Source organism: Nothoprocta perdicaria, unplaced genomic scaffold (genome assembly GCF_003342845.1).
Source record: "Nothoprocta perdicaria isolate Ctin4 unplaced genomic scaffold, notPer1 scaffold_3, whole genome shotgun sequence".
Lineage (NCBI taxonomy): Eukaryota > Metazoa > Chordata > Aves > Tinamiformes > Tinamidae > Nothoprocta > Nothoprocta perdicaria.
Window position 1 is genome coordinate 10,948,533 of NW_020455532.1, and position 24,573 is coordinate 10,973,105.

At 40.0% G+C, this 24,573-nt stretch overlaps 1 protein-coding gene across 1 annotated transcript in view; it reads right to left on the reverse strand.

Moving 5' to 3' along the window:
- PTPRT (protein tyrosine phosphatase, receptor type T) overlaps positions 1-18,781 on the reverse strand; it is a 288,987-nt gene extending 270,206 nt beyond the window's left edge. Inside the window, exons 1-2 of the mRNA XM_026042039.1 lie at positions 18,766-18,781; positions 17,734-17,859 (exon numbers count right to left, since the gene is read on the reverse strand). Coding sequence (XP_025897824.1) covers positions 17,734-17,859; positions 18,766-18,781 — 142 coding nt within the window. The remainder of the gene's footprint in view (positions 1-17,733; positions 17,860-18,765) is intronic.
- Positions 18,782-24,573: the final 5,792 nt, after the last annotated feature.

Here is a 24,573-nt window from a genome sequence, read left to right on the forward strand (position 1 = left end):
ATGGGTTTTCAAAAAAAAAAAAGAAAATTCTGATATATGAGATGGGTATATAATTTAGTTGAACTTACTCAGTGCTATTTCTTCCCTCCTCTTCCTCACAAGGAAGAAAAGAAAACTCTGCATCTATCTTTTAAGTGGACTTTGCTACATATAAGAGGAATATATTTGATAGCCCTGATTGATCACACGTATCCCAGAGTTGATAATCTCTCTCTAGAGTCGTAACTACAAAAGTTGTGGCTGGTACTCCAGTTACGTCAGCCAAAGAGCGTTTGCTGGTACTCAAAAAAAGAACAGGAGAACTGTGCAGACTGTTCTCCTGCTTCAGGAAGCACATTTTTTCCCTTTGCTTGACAGCAAAGAAATTTTTTTTTTCCTCTTTTAGCAAGAATCTGAAAGGAAGCTGAGAATTGCTGATCTTGAATAATAAAACCCAATGCTCATTTCTTCGTGTTTCCTTGACAGACCCAGGACCCAGCATTTTTAAGGGCTTGTTTCCTTGCACAGGACAAGAGACCTAGGCTGTTCACCTGTAGGAATCAATATGGAAATAACAGAAGCTTTTCTTAATAAGATACAAAAGCACAGATTCACCTGGGCAGCAAGTAAGCCAGCCTGGATCTAGGTAAGCATCCCACTTCCTCCAACTGCTTTCTAATCCAGATCTTCTGATATCACGCCATGCTTCCAACACCTTCCAGGCTTGTGTGCCAAAAAACAAAAAGTTGAGCGAATGAGCTTATCAAACAGAACTGTACATGGAAATATCTATATGAGTTTCATAAATTAAGAAATAATGCTAAAGGAGTTGGCATGGAACTATCCTCATTGCTTATTTTCCTAAGAACTAGCAAAGACAGCATGGCACTGTGGAAGCTGCAATCTCTTCCATGCTTTCCAGAACCAGCTGAGCTATCTTCCTTTGTTGTGCAGAAAATATACAGGAGCACCTTTTTATTCTCCTACTTTGGAGAAATTAGTATTCATATTTTAAAAAAGCCATGACATCATTCTCATTTGCTCAATGAAAGACTCTTGTTTTAAAACACTACAAAATGAAAATAAGATTTTTCTAAGTCTTCATAATTACTAGGAGTAACAGTAATACAGCTCCCGTGTGAAGGCAGCAGAGATCAAAGTCTTCTGACAGATGCACTCAGAGCCACAGTCCATTTTCAGTCTCAATAAATTAAACAAGCCAGCAGAAAGCTCCAAAATGAAAGTACTATGGGATATAACAAATGTGACACTGGAGAGAAATATTGCAGATTGTTTGAACAGGAAACAGGTCAGGAATTCTCCAGTTATGCACTGGATGGCTAAGGATCCATGCAGGGTAGAAACAAATGTGGTCTCCTCTGCCACCAAACCCCCTATCACCCAAATGCCACCCCCGTAAGGACTCTGCTGTCTTCCCAACAGAAAAGAAACAGTATGTGATTTTTGCAACTCATTCAAAAGCAAAGAAGTCCTTAAATGCCAAACCACAGTAATCACGAGTGCTTTGAACTCATAACAACCCCGACCTCCAAGAAAATGCAAGTATTGCAAATGAGGGACTAATTCAGGATAATTGCCACCTAGTTTAACATTTGAAAGCTGGGCCTGCTGCATGTGAGGCTCCTGTTATTTTCAAGGGAGACATCTCATTTGGACCGGAAAGAAAACCAACTGGGTGACAGTCACAACCCTTAACAAAACTGTCCTCAAGGGCTTTGAATGCTACTAGCAAGTGCTTAGATTTAGAAGAAAAAAAGCACGGTGAATTCAGAGTTCAGTGGGTGTCCTGAACAGTTCTAGATTTCTCACACAAATGCCACTTAATGGGACACAGGTGACACACAAACTTGCAATGGGAGAAAGATCTGCAGCAAGAACCAGGAGCGCTAATTCCACTTCCTTCCTTTGCACTTCTGCAAGACAGCAGAGGAACCCCTTGGTTCCAATGAAGTAAATTTATAGCAGATGTTTCCCTTCAGATATCCCTTCAGCTCAGGGGGAGCATAGTCCAAGAAGCCAAATTTTGGGGTGGCAGCCTGGTGAGTATCTCTGGAGACCAGAGCTCACCGCATCCCGCCTGGCTCCATGCACAAAAGCATCCACACACTGCACAAAAAGACTTCTCCTACTTACCAAAAACTGTTCCTTAAAAAACTAAGGCCTTCTCGCGGAATTATTCACACCTGGCCACGTCACAAGGTGTTGCATGGACCTGCTTAACAGCACGTGGCAATGTTTATATTGCAGAGGCTGAGAAACATCATGGGAGACGTTTCCAGTGCATGGAAACCTGCCACACTGCTTACCTACAGCAGCTTCATTTAACACCTTCTTGTTTCTGGGCTGATGTATGGTATTGATTTTAATTAAAAATATATATTTCAAGAAAGAAAACGGTGAATGTGTTTCTACTAGAAAAACAACCAGTCATGCAGTAAAACGTACTTACTTATTCCCAAAGGGAACTGCCTTCAGGAAATTGATTTAATCCTCACCTAACCAGCACATGCAGCTTGTAATCTTTTCCCCATACACTGTCCAACTCTTATTTTCCAGCTTCTAAGATTTGCTGCTTATTTACTCCTCTTTCCTGGAGGCTCCTGTTGGGAGGTTTTTAAGCACGCTGGAATCAGGAGTAGGTTCTGACCCTGATTTTCACGCAGCTCTCACGAGGGACACCAAAAAGGTGTAAAAGGCAAATTATTTCATTTCTTATTTCAGGTATCAGCCACAACAGCTACAGTATAAATTGCTTGTTTGCTTCTTTTGAATTAGCCTGTAGTAGCAACGCACCTTTAAGTATGGAGCAGATTCCTTGCTCTCAAAAGCTTCTGCAAATAAAGAAGTCTTCCTAACTTATTATTCCCACCACTACTATAGCTCTTCCTCTGCATATCACTCCACATCTATTAGCTTTCTGTACTTAAAAAAGCAGCTAAATCTGGTTTATGGACTATATTAGACAAAGATACCGTGCTGTGGATTCGTTTCTTATCCTTACTGCATCGTACCTGAAGTGCTTTTGATGTATGTAGGCCTCTATACGTAAAATTATCTTACTATAGTTATGGTTGTTTGTAAATCCCAGATATCCCCTCATGGGGGTTACAGAAGAAAGAACAGAGTATTATTATCAGTTCTTAACCTCTACTAACTCTAAACTCTGATCAGAATGATTTCACACTGGATAATCCAGAAGGTCCAAGGTGCCCAGCCTTTGAGGGAGAGCCAAGACCTCTGCCCACCTGCCTCATCCAGCCACCGCTTGGGGACTTCTTGGAGTTTCCCCATCCCTCCTGCCCCTCAGCACTCTAGAGCAGCCACCTCCACGTCCCCTTTGCGATTCTCCTTACCTTTGCTATCAACAACAAATCATGATGCTTCCAAAACAGCTCTTGGACCAGGCCTACTGCAGAGAGAGGCCAGAAAAACACAGCAAGCGACTTGGGAAAACACTGAGGTCTTGGAATTTCTCCACTTGATCAAAGGCACTTGTGACAATCTTATAAAGCCATAGGCGGACTCCACCAAAAAGAAATAGCTAAAACAAATTGCCTCATGTAAAATCAGATTTTTATAATGGCTTTTCATGACCTGAGCTGGTGAGTGGCCCTGTAAATGCTTCCAAGTCTTCAGGCAAGGAATCACCTTGTCCAGCACTTATTGAACATCAGAGAGTAATTATGGTGCTTTGCAACTAACATCAGGTTAAAAAAACAAAACAGTGCCCTTTTGCTCCCAGAATAAGCTCTGCTTCATTTGTAAGAGAACAAAAAAGCTGCCCTTCCAGAACAAATTTAAAAATCCTTTTGCCTATTAAAAGCCTGTGGCAGGGAGTAATGATTGATAACACAGAAAAAGTCTCATATTAAAGGCAGTCATAAAACTAATTGGTATTTCTTCACCATCTACGTCTTTAATAGGCTCTTCTAAACTACTGAGTGATGCTGAAATAACAGCCTTGGAAAATAAAACACTCTGCTAAGCCACAGAAGTTATAGGCAGGGCAAGAACCTCACCTTTCTGTTTACCTGTGTCCTCTTGTGACCAGTTAAAAGCCATGCTACGATAACCACATTTATTACTAAACATTACTACTAAACTAATTTAACTACAGCTGCACGGCTTCTGCAGAACATCTCTCAATCAGCATATCAGCAGGTTTTTACTCTTATTTCTGAAAACTTTCTTTGCATTTTCTGACATACGGGATACACTGTATCTTGGGTAGCCCTACAGTTGTGGAATGCACAATATTTACATGTAAGACCAATATGTATAACTTAAAAAACGTATTTTGCATTAGAAAAGCTCTTAAAAAAAAAAAAGAGTCCTTGAATGTCTTATCACGTGTTGATTCAGAGACTAGATTCTCTGTTTTGGGGTGGAAAGCCCAACTGTTTATGTTCATAAAAGAAGTGTTCCCCTTAGAACTCTAGGAATCTTGATTTCAAAAGCAATAACTGCTTTTATGTTAGCCTATAAACCTGTAAACAGATCATATATTATCTCCAGGACACTTAACTACACAACAAAATCTTATGTCAGTAAAGAAACAAAGGAACTAGGAGCCATCCTACCAGATACTGTCCTACTGAACATAAAGCAGCAGAACATGAGGGTTAAGTCAAATTCTGCTCATTTAATGTGTAGAGGGAGGCTGTATTTGGATAAATGAGCAATAGGGGAACACATGCCTTCACTCAAGTGATGCTAACCATTGCTTTTTCATGTTTCCAGGGCCAAAACCTTAAAAGCAGGGAAGGTGGAGTGGCTCTGTTCCAATAAATGCTTCCTTTTAACCACATTCTGCTTTAGGTGCATCAAATCCTGAGTCTGTGTGCTGATCTGAGGCTGGGCTGTGCAATTGGCAGCGCTCGCCACAAATTGCAGGGGAGAAATCTAGGTCCCCGTGCGAAAAAAAAAAAAAAAGGACAAATTTACAGCTCCGCAATTACGTGTAGGATATTTATCTTAATTTCTCAACACACAAATGTTTTCAGTGACTTGAGGCAGACTGTTTGGCTAATAAGAGATGCAAACTGTCAGGAAATGGCAAAAGGCAATTAGTAAATCACTATCTCTTTTGTAATCGCTGATGAAATTTCCAGACTTTTTTTTCCCCTTCCATCCCCCACTGCACATTTCCACAAACAAGCAAGACATCACCTCGAAAATGAATGCAATTAATTATATTAGCTGAAGCTTTTAGAACAGAATGGCTTCTCATTTACATTCCTAGCAGAAATTCATTAAGATTACTGTAATGTTGATTGACTGGTGCTGCAGTTGTACCAGCATCTCCATCCTGCTCCCCCTCCTCCCAAAAACAGGCTTTTTAATATTCATTTAGGGATTTTTAGAGCTTTCGTATCAGTATAACCATGGCCATCAGAATAGCATCATATTGCCTTGGCAATTTAGGCTAAAAGCAAATAATTACAACAGAAATGCTTACACTGTCCCGGTTAAGAGAGATTTTGCAGCAAACTTTCAATTAGAGACAGCAACCTGAAGGCCACAGTGATTATGCATTTATTTTTGAAAACCTAATCTGTTTGCAAGAACATTATCATTTGTGGTGTGAGGAGAAGTGCACGTTTGCGTTTGGATCTCAGGCTGAGGCATAAGGCAATAACAAAAAAAATTGCAAATTTCAGTCCAATTTCTACAGCTCTACTCATTCAGCTGCAGAGCTACTTTTCTCCCATAGCTGCCCAAGGAGGCTCAGCTGTGGCCCAGGTTTTACAACAAAGAGAGGTACAAAACCTAAGAACAACTTTTCTTAACTCAAAGCAGTGAGACACCTCTGTAGTCAATGAATATCCAGTAGTAAATATAGGTAAACTGAAAGTAAATATAGAGTAAATGGAGTAAATATAGGTAATATACTGGAGTAAATACTGGAGTAAATAGTCCAGTATATAAATATACTGGAGTACGTACTGGTGTAAATATAGGTAAACTGAAAAGGCTTAATCAATGTCCTAAGAATATAGCCTATTAAAGACACCTATTAAAGATATAATAAAGACACCTATTAAAGATAATAATAAAGATACCTATTAAATAAAGTACAGAAGAGGCTCTAAGGTTGCTAAGTTTTTCTCAATTTCTCTACTTCAAGCAGATGTATGGGAGTGCATACATAAAGACACAGCGTAGCTTTAATGCTTAGGAAAACAGTTTGCAATAGCCCTCTCAATTCTGCATAAGCTGTTATGCTGTAATGGTTATCATCTCTAGGCATCCTGCTCAGATCTCATTTCTGAAGTTAGTTTAAGAGGATTTTAGATATTTTCTTCACTAAATGAGGTGTTACTTACTGCCTTCACTTCTGGAGCAATAAAACAGTGTGGTGGAAAGGCAGGTAGGAGGATTGGATTTGGTATCTGAAGAATAAAAAGATCGTGTAGGGGAGACTGAGTAGACCAATTTCAACTTGAAGAAACAGCAAGTTTCAGGTGAAGCATTTAGAAACATTGCTAACTTGTTTTCTCCCATAAATTAACGTTAGGAAGAGTCCTTCAAAAGATTTGATAGAATACTTTGTCTTACTATGATCTCTTTCACAGGAAAGATGTTGGAGATTCATCTATCTCTTAAATCTCTCTCATACAAAACGAAATGGGAAGCTGGAGAGGTAGCTGATAGAACATGAAAGCCAAAATGATTCTCAGTATATCAGCAATGTTGAAAAAGCTCTCGTGGATCAGTGTTTGCCTCTAATTTAGATGATTTTTGAGCAGAGCAGACCTGCCTTTGTGCCAACACCAAGATTTTCTCTAAATGTTTTGATCTCCTTGTTTAGGGAGATGTCTCAGAAGGGCTAAATGCTGCCTAAACTGTGGGCACCCGGTACATTGGTTTAGTATTAGATCAGAATAGGCAGGAAGCTGCAGTCCAGACTTAAATTTGTCAAGAAAACAGATAAAATCATGTCTTAAAGGTGAAATTAAGTGGAGCTTTTCCCATAACAGACTGAGTATCTGCAAAAACGAGTGTGAAGACAGAAGAGCACCTGGAATGCAGGGGCTGAGGTGCACTGAAGTTCCCAATTTGATACAGTCATATACCCCAATCTTCTCCTAGTACGGCCACGGATTCCTGCTAGGAATCTGTGCATCCCTGTTAGGGATGCAAAGACATAGGAGAACAGCCAGTCTGTAACTGAAGTCCTCCTTGGTTTTATTTTTCAGAAGACAGTCAACGTCTGGCAGTCTGTCCCACTGCCACATGAAACGTGATCAAACAACTGCAAAAAAACAGAACAGACTGCTTATTCCAAGGATGGAAACCTCAGGAAAAAATAAAGCACAGCAATCATTAAAAAGGTGCCTGTTTTTTCAAGTATATGCTATATTTTTGAACTATGCATGGCTAAACTGTCTTGGCCAACACTGTGCACTTTATTTTCTTGTAAGATCTCTACATTTCTTGTCAAGCCAGCTCTCACATTGGGGCTGCAGAGTAGGGAGGAAGATAGAAACAGATGAAAAACTCTAATAATGGAAGGTTTGGAGAGTCTGAGGCATTGCCTACAGCAAGAAAAAGGTGTCTGGCTGTTTTAAAAGTGTCAGATACAAAACTGTGTCTTAAGAGCCAGTACTGGCTGACTGAAAACTCCTAGTTTAAAAGCAGAGTGAATCTATTTTGGAGAAAGATTAGTTTCAGAGTCCTGAGGTACTGGTCTAGATTGTGACAAGCTCCCTCGAAAATCAAGTCCATTAGTGGGAAAAATCTGGTATGACAGCTCAAAGCTTTGAGATGCTTCTTACCTTACGTGTTAGAAGCTCAGATATTTGGGAGAAAAAGGCTGCCTGTCAAACACACAACTCAAGCAAACACAAATTAAGAGCTTGAAGAGATTACAGTGCTAAAAAATGCCAAAAGCTTTAAAAATGTAACCAAGTTGCCAAGAGTCCTGTGTTTTCACAAATCAGGTCAAATATATATCCTTGCAGTCCATCCAGCCCAAAAATATCAGGGATGGCAGAAACCCTGCGAGTAACAGCACTTATTTTACAGTCAGTTAGCTATAGCTGAGCCTGCTTTGCTGGTTTGGAGCTGCACATTAATTAACACAATCAGAACCAAAAGTTTCAGCAATCTCCCACCCACACGCATTAGCATATTCTGCAGAGAGACTTGATAAAGTTCAAAGCTTATCTTGTAGCCCGCGTGCTCCTTGTTTGCTCAGGGCAGCAGCTGGCCAAGTGATCTCCCTTCTTCTCAAAGGGCAAAATTAAATTACATTAGCTCATCTTCTCCGCCTTGTAGAATTAAGACCATGCTATGAAAACAAGCAAATTAGCTTTTGAAATCTTGTTTCTCACTTAAAGGGTACAAGGCGGAGGGATGCTCTCTGCACCAATTTAACAGAGTTTGAAAGCAGTGCGAGTGTCCTGTTTTCTTAGGCTGGAGGAAAATGTTTCTACAGATCTCCACTGCACTGGCCTTGAGACTCTGAGTAACAGAGAATCTCAAGGGATGAAGCCACAGAGAAAACAAGGGAGAAATGAACATGAGAAGTCTCAAGAAAAGAACAGCCTTCCAGTCTGAGCTCTTCAGTGCTGAGTTCTGATAACCTCTCGATTTTTTGCTGAATAAAAATGTGTCTGAGGAAAAGAAGAAAGCTTAGGTGCTAGATAAATTAAGGAACACAAATATTCAATGAAAAGAAAAACTTGCAGTGCAAGAAAACAGGGAAGCAAAAACAGAGAGGAAAAGACTGCCCAGGCTTGAAAGACAGATTGGAGAATGGCAAATATTCGGGAGTGGGGAATGGGATGGATGATGAAGGGCTCGATGTCGCCAGATGTCATACAAAAATCAAACAAGTGCATAACAGTGAATCAAGTTCAAAAGAGACCCTACAAATGAGATCCTATATTTAAACTCCTCTTTCTAGAGCCGAATCGCTGCACACCAAGCTGTGAGGTCAGCTGGCACAGACGCACTTAAACAACCTTATAAAAACATGTCCCCATTAAACTACCATGTTGCAGCAATTAGACACACTCCAGAAGAGCATCCTACGCAATCTGTTCTGGATGAACAGCTAAGGAGAACTAAGCTAAACACATTTCCTGGTTATGATTCCTCCTTTGAATATTCCCATAACTGTACTGCTAAACAACTTCAACGTATAAAATTGAAAGGGGAAATGACATTTGTCTACTGTGGACAGACGGAGCAGTAAAACGGGCCACAAGAACGCACAAAGTCATCTATGGTCCATCTTCACTCAGTCAGCCTAGACTACATCAAGTTTAGCAAGAAGTTTATTTAGCTTATAGTATTTTTTACAACAACCTGACTTTAGCCTGGTTTGGGAAGGAAAGAGCAAGAAGGCGAGTTAGATTTTACTGCTAAGATTCTTCACACCCAGATCTTCACTAAAGAAACTAGGGCAGATTAAGGAGACAAAGTTGGCATTGGAGGAAAAGAAAATTCTCATACACATTGAGCACAAAGAGAAACAGAGTGAAAAGGAACTTGTCGAAAGTTTAGAGTTGCAGAGAATCTGACTGGCAAACATGAATTTATGGAGTGGACTGGCTTATAAGCAGGTGTCACTTAATTATCCTGTGAAAACATTAACCACACTGCTCAAAAAAGTCAGAACTTGGATGGTATGATGACAAATGTGGTATAAAAGCAAAGAAACAAAAAACAGGTACTGCATTACGTTTTTTGTGCACTGCAAGATTTTCTAAAGTATATTAAATTCCTGATCTGAAATGCACCTGCATTTCAAGATCCTGAAGGGGACAGACCACTTGCATTCCCTCCAAGGTGCTTCTTTTGGCTCCTTTCTGCCCACATCTTTTGCTGCCACATCCACAACAGAGGCACGGTGAGAAAACTGTATAAAACAAGTGTCAGTATATATACTGTATACAGTATAAAACTGTATAAAACCAGTCAAGACTACAGCCCGACTCAGACAACATCCAGAACGAGGCAAAAGGTGGTATTTTCAAAGATCAAAGGGATTTGACCAATCTCTAGTGTCCACAATATGCTTGCTTGAGAAGAACTAGATGGACCAAAGAGGCTCTTAGGTGCCCAAGTTACATGTTGAAACCTTCCTATCCAACTTTGCTTAGGATATCCTGAAAAACATCACTGCTGTTCCCTTCATGTAACTCTCAGGCTCATACTGTAAGCAAATTTAAAGTAGAAGACTAAAATAAAAGGCTGTCTCCATGCCCAGAAATGCAAACCCTCTGGTGTCAGACTTGGCTCTGTTTGTACAAGTCCTACCCCACTGAACCAGGACAAGTCCGAAAGGTCGGACACCTTTCTGTTGCGTGAACTGTATTCATAGAGATTATGCATAAAATAAAATAAAATAAAATAAAATAAAATAAAATAAAATAAAATAAAATAAAATAAAATAAAATAAAATAAAATAAAATAAAATAAAATGCATTTCTTGAATTAATTAGGGTTCAATATAGCTTGTGTTAGGGAATGAAATGTCTCAGTTCCCTGTGAATTCCCTGCAACTTGGCGGTGCCGTTTTTCCACAGCTGTTCATTCAATTCCGAGCTCACATCGCGAAACGCGGCAGCAAGAAAAAGCGCTGACGAGCATTCAGTGAATGCAGCTTTTCACTGGAAAAGATTCTCAAACACATTCAATGGCTTTATCTTGCTTAATTTCCAACATTCATAAATGTAATTGCATTTATTTTTCTAGTCAATACGGCAAACAAGTGATAATTTGTAATATTACAACTTCTGTCCTAAAGGAATAACAACCACAACAGCTTTTACCACCTTCTAAAAGAGGTGGATGCCATGGAGGTTGGATTGCTTAGTGCAGGAGATGCATACATTATTTTGTCCCACGAGAATATCTATGCATTGTTGCTATCAGCTTCTTTTATTTATATATATTTTTCTATATATATATATGTATATATACATACACACAAATAACTTTGGAAAATATACATATTGGCACATGAAAAATACTTGCTTTCAAATTACATGCAGTAAGTATCTGATACTGGGAATAGCAAATACTAATATTTCCCAAGCCTAAGAAATGACCTGCTTCTTCCCAGGGATTATAAAGCAGCCACAATTCTCAGTGGAACCAGTGAACAGATCTTGTTAATACTATTCCAGACAACCTACATGCTTTTAATTAAATATTGAAGTATTTGAAAATCTGGACTGTGCCCATAGCCTGTTATGAATCCCCAACCACTGGTGCAAAGATTTCCAGTTACCCCAGTGAACACTGAGAAAGAGTATTCACTACAGCAAATAATTAGTATTGGGTAAATAATGCGTAACAGTTACACAACATAAGCACCTGAGAAAAGCTGGAAATTCGTACCAACACACTTGGCAAGGCTCTAAATACAATCCATCATCCCCCTATTATAGAAAGAAATTCCACAAAATAAGCTTTTAGAGCAGAAGATCTTAGTCTCAAAGCTTACTCCATAGAGTAACCTTATTTCAAGGCAACCATATTTACTTCTGAAGATTTTTAACTAGTTTAATGATTAAAAAAAATAAAAAATCAATTGACTTGGAAGATAGTTGAATCAAGTTCCTTACATAAAAAAAAAGACTCTTTTTCTTCTATTCCTCCAATTCTTGAAGCTTTTCAAGCTTTTAAGCAAAGTGTTTTTCCATTAGTGTTGCTACATAAAGCCATAACTTGGCTCTCAAGCAGGAGCCAGCCCTCACACCCTTCACATCTGGACAACGGGACCTCATGGTTCTCAAACAAAGAGATTAATAAGGAAGGAGATAGCGTCCTAAAATGCTGCAAGTCCTGAGCTCCCATTCGAACCAAGGGGTGCTGAGAACTTTTCCAGCAGCTCCGACCCGGACAACCGTTCAGATGTCCGATTTAGCACATCAAGGTGCAGGAACTAAACATATTCCCTGCCAACAGCAATCCCCTGGTTAAACATCTTCCAAGAAGTCGTCCTTTCGGACTCCCTTGACAACATTTTTATTATTATTATTAAATACCATGCACGCTCGAGAAGGCTAAGTAGCCTTAGCAAGCTTGATTTCAGTACCCAAGCACCACATTCACCTGCACCAAATCTACATGGCTACCTGCTTCTCCTGACCTCTCTGTGGTGCATGCAAAGGAATTCTATTTTACATTCACAATGTGAATGACATTAAAAACCTGGGATGTAATTACCCTACAGCAGAAAGCCTCAAAGGGGGCAAATGCACTTAATTAGCAGTCAATATCTTGCATTTTACTTCACTGGAGAGGTCTGCCTTGCTTTTAAGATTCTTAATTTACAGGTTTCTTACTTCCCATGCACTTCTGTCAGCCCGTCACTGTTCATACAGGCCATTTAAAATCAACAGGAATATGTGCAGAGCAGCAGTCCTGCTCGGTGCTGTAACACAGGAACGCAACATCACAGGCAAATGTTGGGTGATATGAACAGCCCATAGGAACAAGTCCATTAAATCACAATTTTGAAAGCAGTTCTGTGCAACAGAAGCAACAACTGCTTGGAGCTTCACCGCTGGTTTTCCCACCATTAAGTCACCGACTGCGTTCTAACACAACTGTGATTTAGTTGCTGGGTTTCTGGCAGCAGTTAAGGAATCAATTATAATAATGTTTCTGGAGATGCTACTGAAAGTGAAGCAACTGAAGGCCACCCAGTAGAGGAGAAGTCTTCTCTAGCTGCTTGCAAATATCCATCTCTTCCCCATCTGCATTCTAAATAGGCCAGACAGTATGGTTTACAAGTAATAAAACTTTCTTATGTATATTCATTAAAATCAAACAGGGCAAGTAAGAGATCAAGTCTCCAAACTCAAGCAAATTAAGGAGAAAATTTCAGGAAAAAAAAAAATGAAAAAAATATTTACAAATGCAACTATAAAAAGCAATCCCCAAACACAGACATGAGGCTGCACAGTAAAGAGCAAAATCAACACGCTCTGGAAATCATCCAGAGATCCAATTTTGCCTAGAACTTGAAAGCGAAGAAATGACTTTTTAGTTCATTGCCTCACCACAGACTAATCTATTTACTTGTACAGGAGTGAAAGACTGTGGAAAAAAAAACGTTATTTCCCACATCCTTAGTAATTTCCCCTGATTTTTTTTTTAAAGGACAAATAATATACACAGCTGAGTCAAATTTCTTCCTCCATCTCAGACAAAATTGGATCATGATTCATCATATACACAGTTGGTTTTTAATTTATTCCTTTAACAAGTTTGTTGGTGTGTTTTCTTGTAAGCAAAAATTAATACACTCAGACAGAAGAAAATGTTAATTTTATTGCAGTGCCTTTCAAATTTATAAATGTTGCATCTCACTCCTCTTGGCATTTATTCCAGCCTGAAGGAAAATAGAAAACAACTATCTGACCTGTGCACAGAGGCTCTCGGTCCCTTGTAAAATTTAACACTGATTTTACATCAGTCACTTTCTGAACTAAGTTAAAGAATCCTGTGGGCTTAGATGGAAGGCTGTCAACTTCCCTTCCTCAGTGAGGGTTGTTCTGTGATTATTCATTGACGTTAACTCCGTGGTGCCACTCACCACAGACAGGAAGGTGACAGAAAAACATTGGATCCATTAGACTAACATTAAACTTCATTCATTTCTGTGGAATCCAGGTAGATTTTAGCCATCTGGTGCTTAGACATACATCATGCCTCTGACATTCGCCGGCTAAATGGGTCGTTCACGAAGCAACGCTAATGATGATAACCCTTCTGTTCTTCCCTCCAGCGAGCAACTCAAGAGAGCCCTCCAGTCACTGCAACTCATAAACACACCCAGCTGGATGAGGGAAGGGTCCCCAGCCCTCACATCTGCCACAACAGAGAAGAAAAATTCTGCCACAGGTTTTCAGTGAGGCACCAGCACGTACTGAAGGCAAATGAGGCGCTACACACACTCGCCAACTCTTGAGTTGGGTTCATCTCATCTGATGACACAGTATAGGCATGTAAGTAAACTAGAACCCACTTGTGCCTTGCTCTTGCTATCTCCAGATGTCCACCATTTACAAGATTCCTTCTCCAAGCTCATATACTACACTCCATGTGTATTATCCATTTGCTACTACCCTACCAGTGTCTTCTGGAACAGTTCAAATCCTTTAGATCAACTGCAATCCAGGGAAGCACAAATGCATTACGCTTGTCAGTGGGCTTCAAAACCAATAGGGTAATCTTAGTTGGCCGCTAAAAATGCCATAGAAATCATCTCACAAAAACACTAAAACAACTTAGTGGCATTTTCCACAAGGTTAGCAATAAATCTAGCACTGAGGAACGCTGCTGCAGAAAGGCACGTGGCAAAACCACTTGGTGTTCAGAGCGGGATCATATTTAATACAATTAAAGTAATTACTCCAATCAAGTCAGCCCTGGTTAGGTCTCCTTTGGAGTTAATTAGTAAATGCTGGTAAAGTGCTTTGAACATGCAAATGTTAAATACTTTCATTATGACATTATTCTTACAACTGCAGCAAGGGCAGACAGGTCCACAGTGCTTGGAGTGCTGCAATGGTGCAATGAGAAGAAGGAAGGGAAAAATGAGGGAAAAAAGGAGGCTGAGAAACTTGGCAACTCAAATGGTCACTGAAACAAGTAGCCAAAAGGATGGAGAACGTCTTGTCAAGGCTGTCTGGGTTCAAACAAATACCCATCTGTTAAAGAAAATCCTGCTATAATCTCTCCTGCTATTACGTAAAGACATGGAAGGGCAGTTTCAAAGTCAGGAGGCTGGCTACTCACCTTTCATCTCCTCATTTTTGAGGTACTTTTTCAAAGCAACAAAGCATTTTTGTTATTAACCCCCCCAATTAACACTGCTCCTGGCCCTGAGGGATAAACCACAGAACTCCTGGAAAACAGCTTATTTGCTAGCCATGATGTCAAATCGCCTACAAACCAGCTCCTTTGCTAATGCAGCATTTTAATTGCTCTTTTCGGGGCATTTTAATTCAAAAAAAAGGAAGAAAAACAACCAAGAATAGCGAGCTGTCCCTGCACAGAGACCTCTGAGGCCGGGTGGCAGCAGACACCGTAGACCGAGCTCGCCCTCACGGCCCTGCCCTCCTTTGAAGAGCCCTTTCGAGATGCAACCATGAAAAGCACGGCGAGAAGCGCGAGACATTATCATTAGCATGCAGGAGGGCACCGTGCTGGGGCTTGGCGGGATTCACAGGGGCCTGCTGGTGCTTCGGAAAGCCAGCACGCTTACAGAGGAAAAGAGTGCTGAGGGAAATGTTAATGCAGGCTGACCGGGGCGGGGGGGACCCCGCTTTCTGCCCGCAGCTCCCAGCAGGTTGCGCTGCAGACTCATTTAGTACCTTTGAACCCATCTCTCGCCCATTCATTTGATTTCCCCCCACACCATTTCTACATTACATTCCACAATATAGTATTTGGTTATATTCCCTGCTGGAAAAGGTACCCCTGCAAAACTCCATTTGCATCAGTGCCCACCTCTGCAGGACCCTGTGAAGCCTGGCTCTCCTATCCCTAACTCTCCAAAGAACAGGAGCTTTCCTGGCTAGCACTGGCCACCAGAAGATGCTCAGCTCACCAGCATCTCTGATGCCACCTCTGGCCCATGCAGCTCCGTGGAGGAACCCTCTGCGGCAGAGAAATTAGATGCAATGGGAAGATGCAGCTACCCACTGGACCAGTTTTAAAGACGTCCCCACTTGCAAGGGCAGAATGTGCTGCTCATCAGCTTATTCAGCTGACTTTAACACTAAGCGAGTTTGAAGTAAATATCCTTTATCCTTGCAAAAGAGATTTTTAGGGAGTAACCACTACAAAGAAAATGCATTCAACTTAGGTTCAATAGTACAGATTCTCAATAGCAGCTTTAGTGTTTCTGCTAGCTTGAGGCAATCTCATTGACCACAACAATTTACTTCAAGGTTAGCGCAATGTGGACAGTTCCTGAAACCATGTTTGCTGCTGGAGCCATCTGTTCATATTGGCAGCAGCCAACCTTCCCTTTCTACCTACCAGTTTTGCCTTTTGCTCTACAGGAATTGAACAGTCCTGGCAGTGTGAGGACCTGACTCATTTCCACTCATACTCCTCAAAGTGGCTTTAGGTATTATTTCTTCATCAGCATCTTCCAGGTGGTTGGCAGATTCATCTGATGCATCTTATTCAGTAGAGCAAAATATTAATAATATTCTTCCTCTTTCTCATTTTACATCCAACATTATGAAATTCGCAGCTGCCCTGAGACTACTATGCATTTAATAATTAGTGCTGCTATAAGATATGATAAAATTAAAGTATTAAAAGGAAGTCCACATAACTCACTGCGTTTTCATAGTTTTAGAAGGATTAATTCTGAAAGCCCTGTGAGAAAAATCCACTGTACCATCTTGTTGCCTTTGGTTTCAGGTTTGGGGGTGTGTGATTGCTTTTCTACCACACCATTCCAGACCCTTCTTTGCTATTTTTCTGTGGTTCTCGTGAGATCAGGACAGTAACACACTCTCCTACAGTCCCCAAGTGTCTGAAGGATAGGCTTACATCAACATTTACAGTTGACATTAAGCTCCTCCCGTCCAAGCCATGCAAGCCTTTCCATTTATTTCTTGCCTTCCAATTTGTCTTATAATTATCCGTATTTTTGTTCCTTCAGATCATTCTGGGATCAGTTAATTCAAAGATCTGTCTTGTCTTAGCAATTTAGCATCTTCACACCTCTCCTTCCAGGAAAGAAAGGGGTAAAATTACCTCTTGAGCGGTAAACATGTTGATTCTGCAACTTTGCTCACCCTTTTTTAGAATGCAATACACTACCTGAAACAAATCCATCTTTCTTAGAACTGAAAGCAAAACATTAAATGACTAGTCAGTTCTGCTTGCCATTATATGAATGACTTTAACAGGGTCTACTGTTATTTTAACTGACAAAAGCAGCGGGTGAACTAGGAATTTTAGAAAATCTCAGTGTACTTTCTAAAAAAGAAGCTCTTTTTCAACACAGCATTCCACAGCATTTTAGAAAAGACAGAGAATTTATCCCCATACACGTCAGCATAATGTTTACTTCCAATGAGAAACAAAGCTTCCAGAAAACATCATTACTAGGAGATCTCCAGAGAACGCTTCAAGTACCTCGTAGAAGATGATGATATTGCTGGATGTTCTTAATATATGTTAGCAACTTAGATGTTCTGGTAACTCTCTCTGTGGGAAATATTTTTCTTGCATATGAAAACTTAAAAGTCCTGAAAAGCCACTAAGACATTAACTTTACCATTTTAAAGTAAACTCTTCTGAATTTTTCTCCTCTTCCTCAGAATTAAAACTTAAGGCAGTCAATTAAGAGCTGAATGTTAACGGGAGGGTCCAGTGTTCCTGGAGGTCTTAAAATTATACTTTCCTTGACCTCCTGAACAGGTTCTTCTGTGAGCCTGATCCCGAAACAGGCCAAAGGTTGGATTGTTTTGCCTAAAACAAAGTCATTTGTTCTCCTGAATGTGGAAATAAAACAGGAATAAGGGATGAAAAGAATTCAGTAACGACATCAAAAGACATCAAGTGGCTGATACCATAAAAAGCCTTCCCACATTTATGAATTTTGTTGTCTGATTATTTTGAACACAAAAATCAGTTTCAGTGCTGCATAAAACTCCCTCTCATATGAGCTAATAGTCGATCCTCACAAATGATAATATTGGTAAAAATTCTGCCCTTTTGTTGAAGCTTCCTACTCACCAGTTGGAACAGCTGGGTCCATTGTTGGCTTTTCCCAGGTATTAACCTGCTCCCAGGTAAATCCATTGGTTCCCAAAGCCACGCTATAACCACAGTTACTGTAGTGCTCATCAAACGAGCAACCGCCTGAAGACAAGAAAAAAGAAATAATTAATATGAAAATGTATTCATTCTCATTATGCTAGTTCATTTACATGAGTATTTTGTATTCAAGTTTCCAAGAGGAAGAAATAATAATAGTAATAATCAGTATATTAGGTTTCAAGCAGCAGGGAGGAATTGCCTTGGAGCTACCCAAAAAATATCTTTAAATCTTCTACCACTTGAATCCATTAGATGCCTTTGTTTTTCCCCCCTCCATGCTGCTGTTCCTCAGACCAGTTAATCCAACCTATTGCCTTTTGTAGCATTTTTCAACATTTTACAGCACAGTTACAATGAACGCGTGCACGTATTTCAGCCTGGGTCCCAGTAACTGGTACCTAAGTGGAAATACCTTTAAGTCAGATATTCAAAAGTCAGGAAGAATCAACTCACATGTTGAAGACACAGCCACAGTTCCACTGTTCTTACGGCAAAATAAATAATGTTCTCACTTCATTTCAGTTTTATACCTTTAATTACACACAGTTGGGTTATAACTACTGTAAAGTCCAACTCTCCCTTAAATCACCTTCCACAGATCCCAACGTGGAGCTTCACATGGCCCTGACTTGTGCTCAAGGTCTGCAGTAGAGAAGCTTTCCTTTTACAATGAGAGAACAACAAAGGGATAGGATGGCAATTCCACCCATCCCAAGCTGTTGGCCAAATGATCTTTCCTACTGCAATTCTTGTTATCTTAAATGTCAAAAAAAAAAAAATTAAAAAAATACACACACACCACAGCAGCTCTCTGAACATTTGAAACTCATGAAGAATAGAGTTACATGTTACATTACAGCACAGATCTTAAAAACTGGCATCACGCAGACAAATCAAGTTAGCTGGGATTAGTTTCAGAAGAGTCACTCCTATGCTGGTGTCAATTACATGGCCTCAGGGTCATTCCTCTTCACCTCCATCCAAGGTGGGCTGCTAAACCCTTTCCTGCATTGAATCCACTAGGAAAGGCAGCCCAGGTCCTGCAGTCCAAATCTTAACCGCGCATTCAATAGCTCTCTACTATTGTGCTGTTCTCTCTCTGAGAAGCAAGGGTAACTTTTCTGCATAGATATTAGTCCTCCAAAGTCAACTGGACACATCTAACTCCTGGAGCTGAAAGGACTCAGCAGCGCTCAAGGCTACACTAACTTGTCCTGCCAGCCAAGCTGCCAATTGCTCTTGACACTAATGGGAGAATTAGATGCACAGAGATGTCTCTGACTCCTTCCCACGGGCTGTGTTGTCTGAACAGCCACAATAAACAGCTCAAACAAGTGATCAGGGGCTGCTCTGCAAAAAGGGTCACCCAACACAGGAGACATTTAGGTCTTCAGTGATCACTTAGATTTTCTTATTCTCTCAGCCCCACACGTGTCTTCTAAAACACTTCATACATATCAAACCCAAATACACTTCAAATTGTTATCTCTGTTAAATCCTTATTATATTAAATGACTTTATATGCACTCCAGCACAGTTTCTAGTATTTTCCAGTAAATTCTACAAAACTTGACACAAACAACTTACTACTAAAACTTAACCAAGTATTTACTACTGGAATTTGTAAAATAAAGAGCCTGATACACAAAACTATGGTGTTGCTAAAGAAAAGTTTAAGTCAAAGCTCGTCCTAAAATTAATAGCAATTTCAATTTCCATATATATTTTTGATATATTGCATGCATTTTATAGACAACCTGGACTGTCTCTGTCTCAGCAGAGTTCCCTCCAAGTATTCATGGTGCCTCATTACCTGTGCAAAAATACAGAGCACAGTCCTTATTTAAGGGAGAATGTAATTGCTGCTATCACATCATCACATCATATCAGCAGGTAGCAGGTTATTTTATACATAATGAAGTAGATAAAATCGGAGGAGAAGCTGAGAAGGGAATACGGTGGGAAACACAGGAAATTAACTGGGAGTTTCCCCAAAAAGGATCGGATATTTGAGGAAGCCTGCAAGTGTCATGTCTGAAAGTCAAGGTTTGACCTTGTAGTAAGACACTGAGCTTGGCTAAGAAAGGTCAGGATAAACTATGAGGAGCCTTAAAAGCAGCAGCAAGATGCCGGCACTTCTAAAAAGGAAAAATTGTGGAGGAACTTGAAAATACAGAGTGACAAGGCAGTAAACTAGAAGGATTCATTTCCCAGGAGCAACAGAATTGCAATTTTGCGAGGGGAATTTGCAAGAAGCAAGGAAAGGTTGGAATCTGGATCTCAAAATGAAGAAAACCTCTGTCCATGGAGTCAATAGAGAGCAAAAGATTCCCAATATAAGCCATACTCAGGGTTTGCTGAAAATAGGTTTGCCTAATACAGCATGGACAACATCATGTAAGAGGAAAGAAACTTCAGAAAGAGCAAGGAATGAAACCCATCCTCAGGAACACTGCTCAGCTGCACCATTTCACCACCTCTACAATCAGATCTTGGCGTGGTGAGGACTTGGCCACCACCCTCCATCTGGGACATCCAGCCAGGAGATGCCCAGGACCTCATGTAGGAACTCCTAGCACTAACACGATGACATTGTGGAACTGCTTTGCAGGCTACGCAACTGTCTAAGGGCAAGATCCTGGGAAATTTTGCCTCCACTAATGAATTTCAGGTTCACCTGACAAGGTATTAATAGGTTTTAAAGTCCACTTAAATAGGAATAGCACTTCCTAGAAGGGACCAGCTAAAACCAGCAGATACTATACTCATCATCAGTGCAAGCTTACTGCTTAGGACTTCCTAATACAATATGTCACCTGTGCAGATACCTGATCGTGAGCTACATCTAAATATGCTGGAATAAAGAAAAAAAAATGAGTAAGGGCTCTCTCAATGCATAATCATCCATCAGTGAAATCTACCGTCTCAGCAGCAGAACACGGCTATTCATTAGCGAACAGAGAAAGAAAAAAAAAAAGAAAAAAAGAAACACAAGGAAAAAAAAAAAAAAGAAACCACAAATTGAAAGAAAAAGATCCTAGAGTTTGAACTGAGGTACCTGGTTTGCATGTTACAACATTAGCTACCACATCACAAAGGAGCTTTGAGGGAAACAAAAGCATCCACACTACAACCAGAAGGGGCTTCTCCATCTTCATTAGTTGTGATGAGGGCGAAGCAAAGGGGAATCTTGGAATCTATCAATCAACACAAAACTAAGAGCAGAAAACGGAGCCGCTAAAAGGCGCTGAAAAGAAAAGGAAACGACAGCGACTTTGATGGTGGCAGATAATACGCCTGATGTTGACCCTTCCTTTTCATGAGAGGAAACCCAAGCAAGGGCAAAATCCTTCCCTGCCTGGAAAGGGTCACCCCGAAGCACAGAAGAGCTCACAGAGGACGGATAAAACATCCCTTGTTTCGCACTGCCGCCTCGCAACAATGCGGCCGCTCAGCTGAGTGATGCTAATTAATCTTGAGCAGACCTATCATCAGCTACCGAGCCTTGCCCCCGGTTTAAATGTAAACCAGCCTTGCATAAATTGAATGCCTCCTTTGAATATATAATTGAATTTGCAGGATTGGGTGCCAGGGGGATGTTTAAATAAGTGCACAAATACGATAAAAAGGACTCCGTGCCATTATATCTAATTCAGTAAGCAAAAATAATGGCAGGGCACGTTCCAATTAGCGTTTGATTTATTTATTTTAACAAATCCAATTAGTGGGATGTTTTATAAAGTCATCCAATGTCAAACACTCACGGACGCGCTACATAAAAACAATACTTCTAAAAAAAGGCATAAAGACAGACACTGATGTGAGAAAGCTCGTTCCTTATCCTGGGGTTTTAGTAGCCCAGAAGACAACAGAGCACCCAGTATAAATTAAGCAAACACTTGGAGCAGCCTCAAGATGAGGGAGAAGACAGCAAGAACCTCAATATCTCAAGAACCTCCTTCTCCCCACTCCAGGGCACCCTTCTGTAAGCAGCAAATGTTTTGTTACATGTTTTGTTTGTTTTTAAATGGGAAATGATCAAGCTTGTATAATTCCAACTTTTTATTTTTTTTTTTTCCCCTGGAGCATCAGTTTGGAAATTCTCTCACAAGAGCTGAGATTTAGTCCTTCCCCTTGGACCCTTTTGGTCTCACAAAATATGCTAGCAGAAGAGGAAACAAATGCTGTGCTCATAACCTGTACAAACACCACAAGCAAAGCCACCACCACTTCCAATCCCTCATTCCCATTTTTTATGGCAATGTGCATGTTTATAGAGCTGGAAGAGATGCATTAGGTTCATTAGGATAACTTCTACCACGGGAAGAATTTCTGTACTTACTTTCATGGGAATTTCTGTACTTACTGTACAGAAATTCATTTCTAACTCAATTTTCAGACTGGAAAATTCACACAGCATTAGAAACCTTACCATGTATTGCTATGGGGGTGGAAGTGAAAGAATAAAAAGGTAAAGCCTCCGGTAAGCAGCTTTAGGAGAGTATAAATCTTTTAAAGAGATAATGGGGTTTTCCCAGGAAAAATCAAGTTTCACGTGCTTTCTACTCCATCCAGAAGCACCAGCTAACATTAGAAACATGAATACAACCAGTCCAAAATGCTAAGTTTAACCAGAAAACAGATCCAGACCCAAATAACCTGCCATCCCTGTATTATCAAACTGCTGTTAAAGCTGAATAACTTCAGAAGACACCTGACTACTTCATTGCTATTTATATTCCCCCAATTGCCCAGGAAACAGGTGGCTGCAGTAAGAAACGAGATATGATGATTGAGACAAGGAGCACCACGAGTGCTCACTGTGTATTAAAACTCAGACTTCACGAGGAAGAGAAAGGTGATATAGCCACCCAAATAGCAGAAAAATCTTTGATTGGGTTTTGTGCCTCATTAGTTACTGGAGGATCTACACAGGGAGAAACTGAGGAACAGCTTCTCTGGTGTGCAATAAGGCGTTAACTCCAGCTTAAGCACTCGTATTATGTGAATTCTGTAAAAACTGAATTCAGGTCTAACAAATTCAGCTAAATCACTCAACCACGAACTGCAAATCCACTAAAAAATCAAGCTTTTTGCTTTGGGTGTTCACAAGACACTTCTCCCAGGTTATCCCCACGTTTGGGGACTCTGGCTCAATCACGTTCTCAGGTTCTGCTGCAAGAACCGTGACTTTTGTTCCTTCTCCACTGCAAATCTTAGCACAGGGATGGTGCATCCGCCACAGGATGTTTCTATTCCCTTTTCTTTCCATTTTCCTTTTAAACATAACATTATTAGATTTAGAAGCAAGGCTTTATCTGCTCTGAGAGGTGCTGGTTCTCTGAGATACTGCTGACAAATACCTGTCTTACAAGCAGATATGGATTAGATATCTCCGTACCATTTTTTTTTTCCTTTTTCAGTCTTTGGAGAAATAAAAAAAAAAAAAAAAGAGAAAAAAAAAGATGAAGAGCTTTTCTGAGTTGCACTCATTTCAACTGCCAGCTGTAATGGCCTCAAAATAGACTAGACATCAGGTATTTTGCATCCTGAGGCTTTCAAGTGACAGCAACCTATTAAAGAAGACTGTTGTATTAAGGGAGTACTTTTTGGAAGCCTTTTCCAAATTTGTATTTCAAAGAAATTGCTATCTTGACAATTTTAATATTACACATCCATTTTCACTCAAACCGTGTGTGTCTTAGTGTCATAGTCTCCACATACATACATATGTGCATGGGCATAACCACTCATATGGGAATCTTGCTGCATTAAAAATGTTGTTGGGGCTGCCTAAGAGGCCCACTAGGTCCTTTCATGATGAACCTCATTAATAACATACTGAATTTTATGCTACAAAAATAAGAGATTAAATAGGATCTAGCATGGTCTACAAAACACCTGCTTTGTTTTAGGATTAGCAGGATTTTCTTTCAGCACTTTCTGAAGACACTTTGGTCCTAAACGTGGAATAGAGTCTGTCAAAGTTTATTAGTTATCCTCCTATTTCCAACGAATCACCTTGCTGCACAACAGGTATTATAGTGAGGCCTCTCTTCTATAGTAGGTAAGTATTTGAGCTATATTTCCTCATTTTGTCAGGTGAAGCCAGGTTTTAATTCTTATCTCATTATTGTAAGTTTCTGTCTTTGCAAAAGCTCAAGAAATGTGTCTCAATTTTGAGTACCAGACCAACTACTACATTCATTACTAGTTCTTCACCTCATAATCCATCAAGGATCAGTGAAATCACTCTGGAATATCCTAGGAGTACAACTAACACTAAATGTCATTTGTTTAAATTTATGCATCCAATCCAAGTGTGTCTCATCGAGCTCCACTTGACAGAACTCGTGTCCTTTATCTAATACCAAGGCTTCCAATTGCTTAGCTGTCACTATTTCAATAGCTCAGTATTAGCATTTTATTGCTCTATTAAAAAGTATATACCTATACAAATCCGTAATGTCAGTTGATTTTTCTAGCTATAGAACCAAATCTATCTATACAGTATACTTTTTCAAATAATATTAACATTTCATACTTCCTTTAGGGGAAGAATTTCCTGACTAGCCTCTCCCCATGCAAAATGAACACACGTCTTAGAAAACATAGGATATTATTAAACTGCCATTCCTCATTTGCCTTTTAAAACACACTTCTACCTAATTATGTCTTTTTAATTCAATAATTGGATGCCTTTCCAGTCCTGAAACAGACTCCTCCTGTAATCGGGATATGATGAAAAAAGCACCC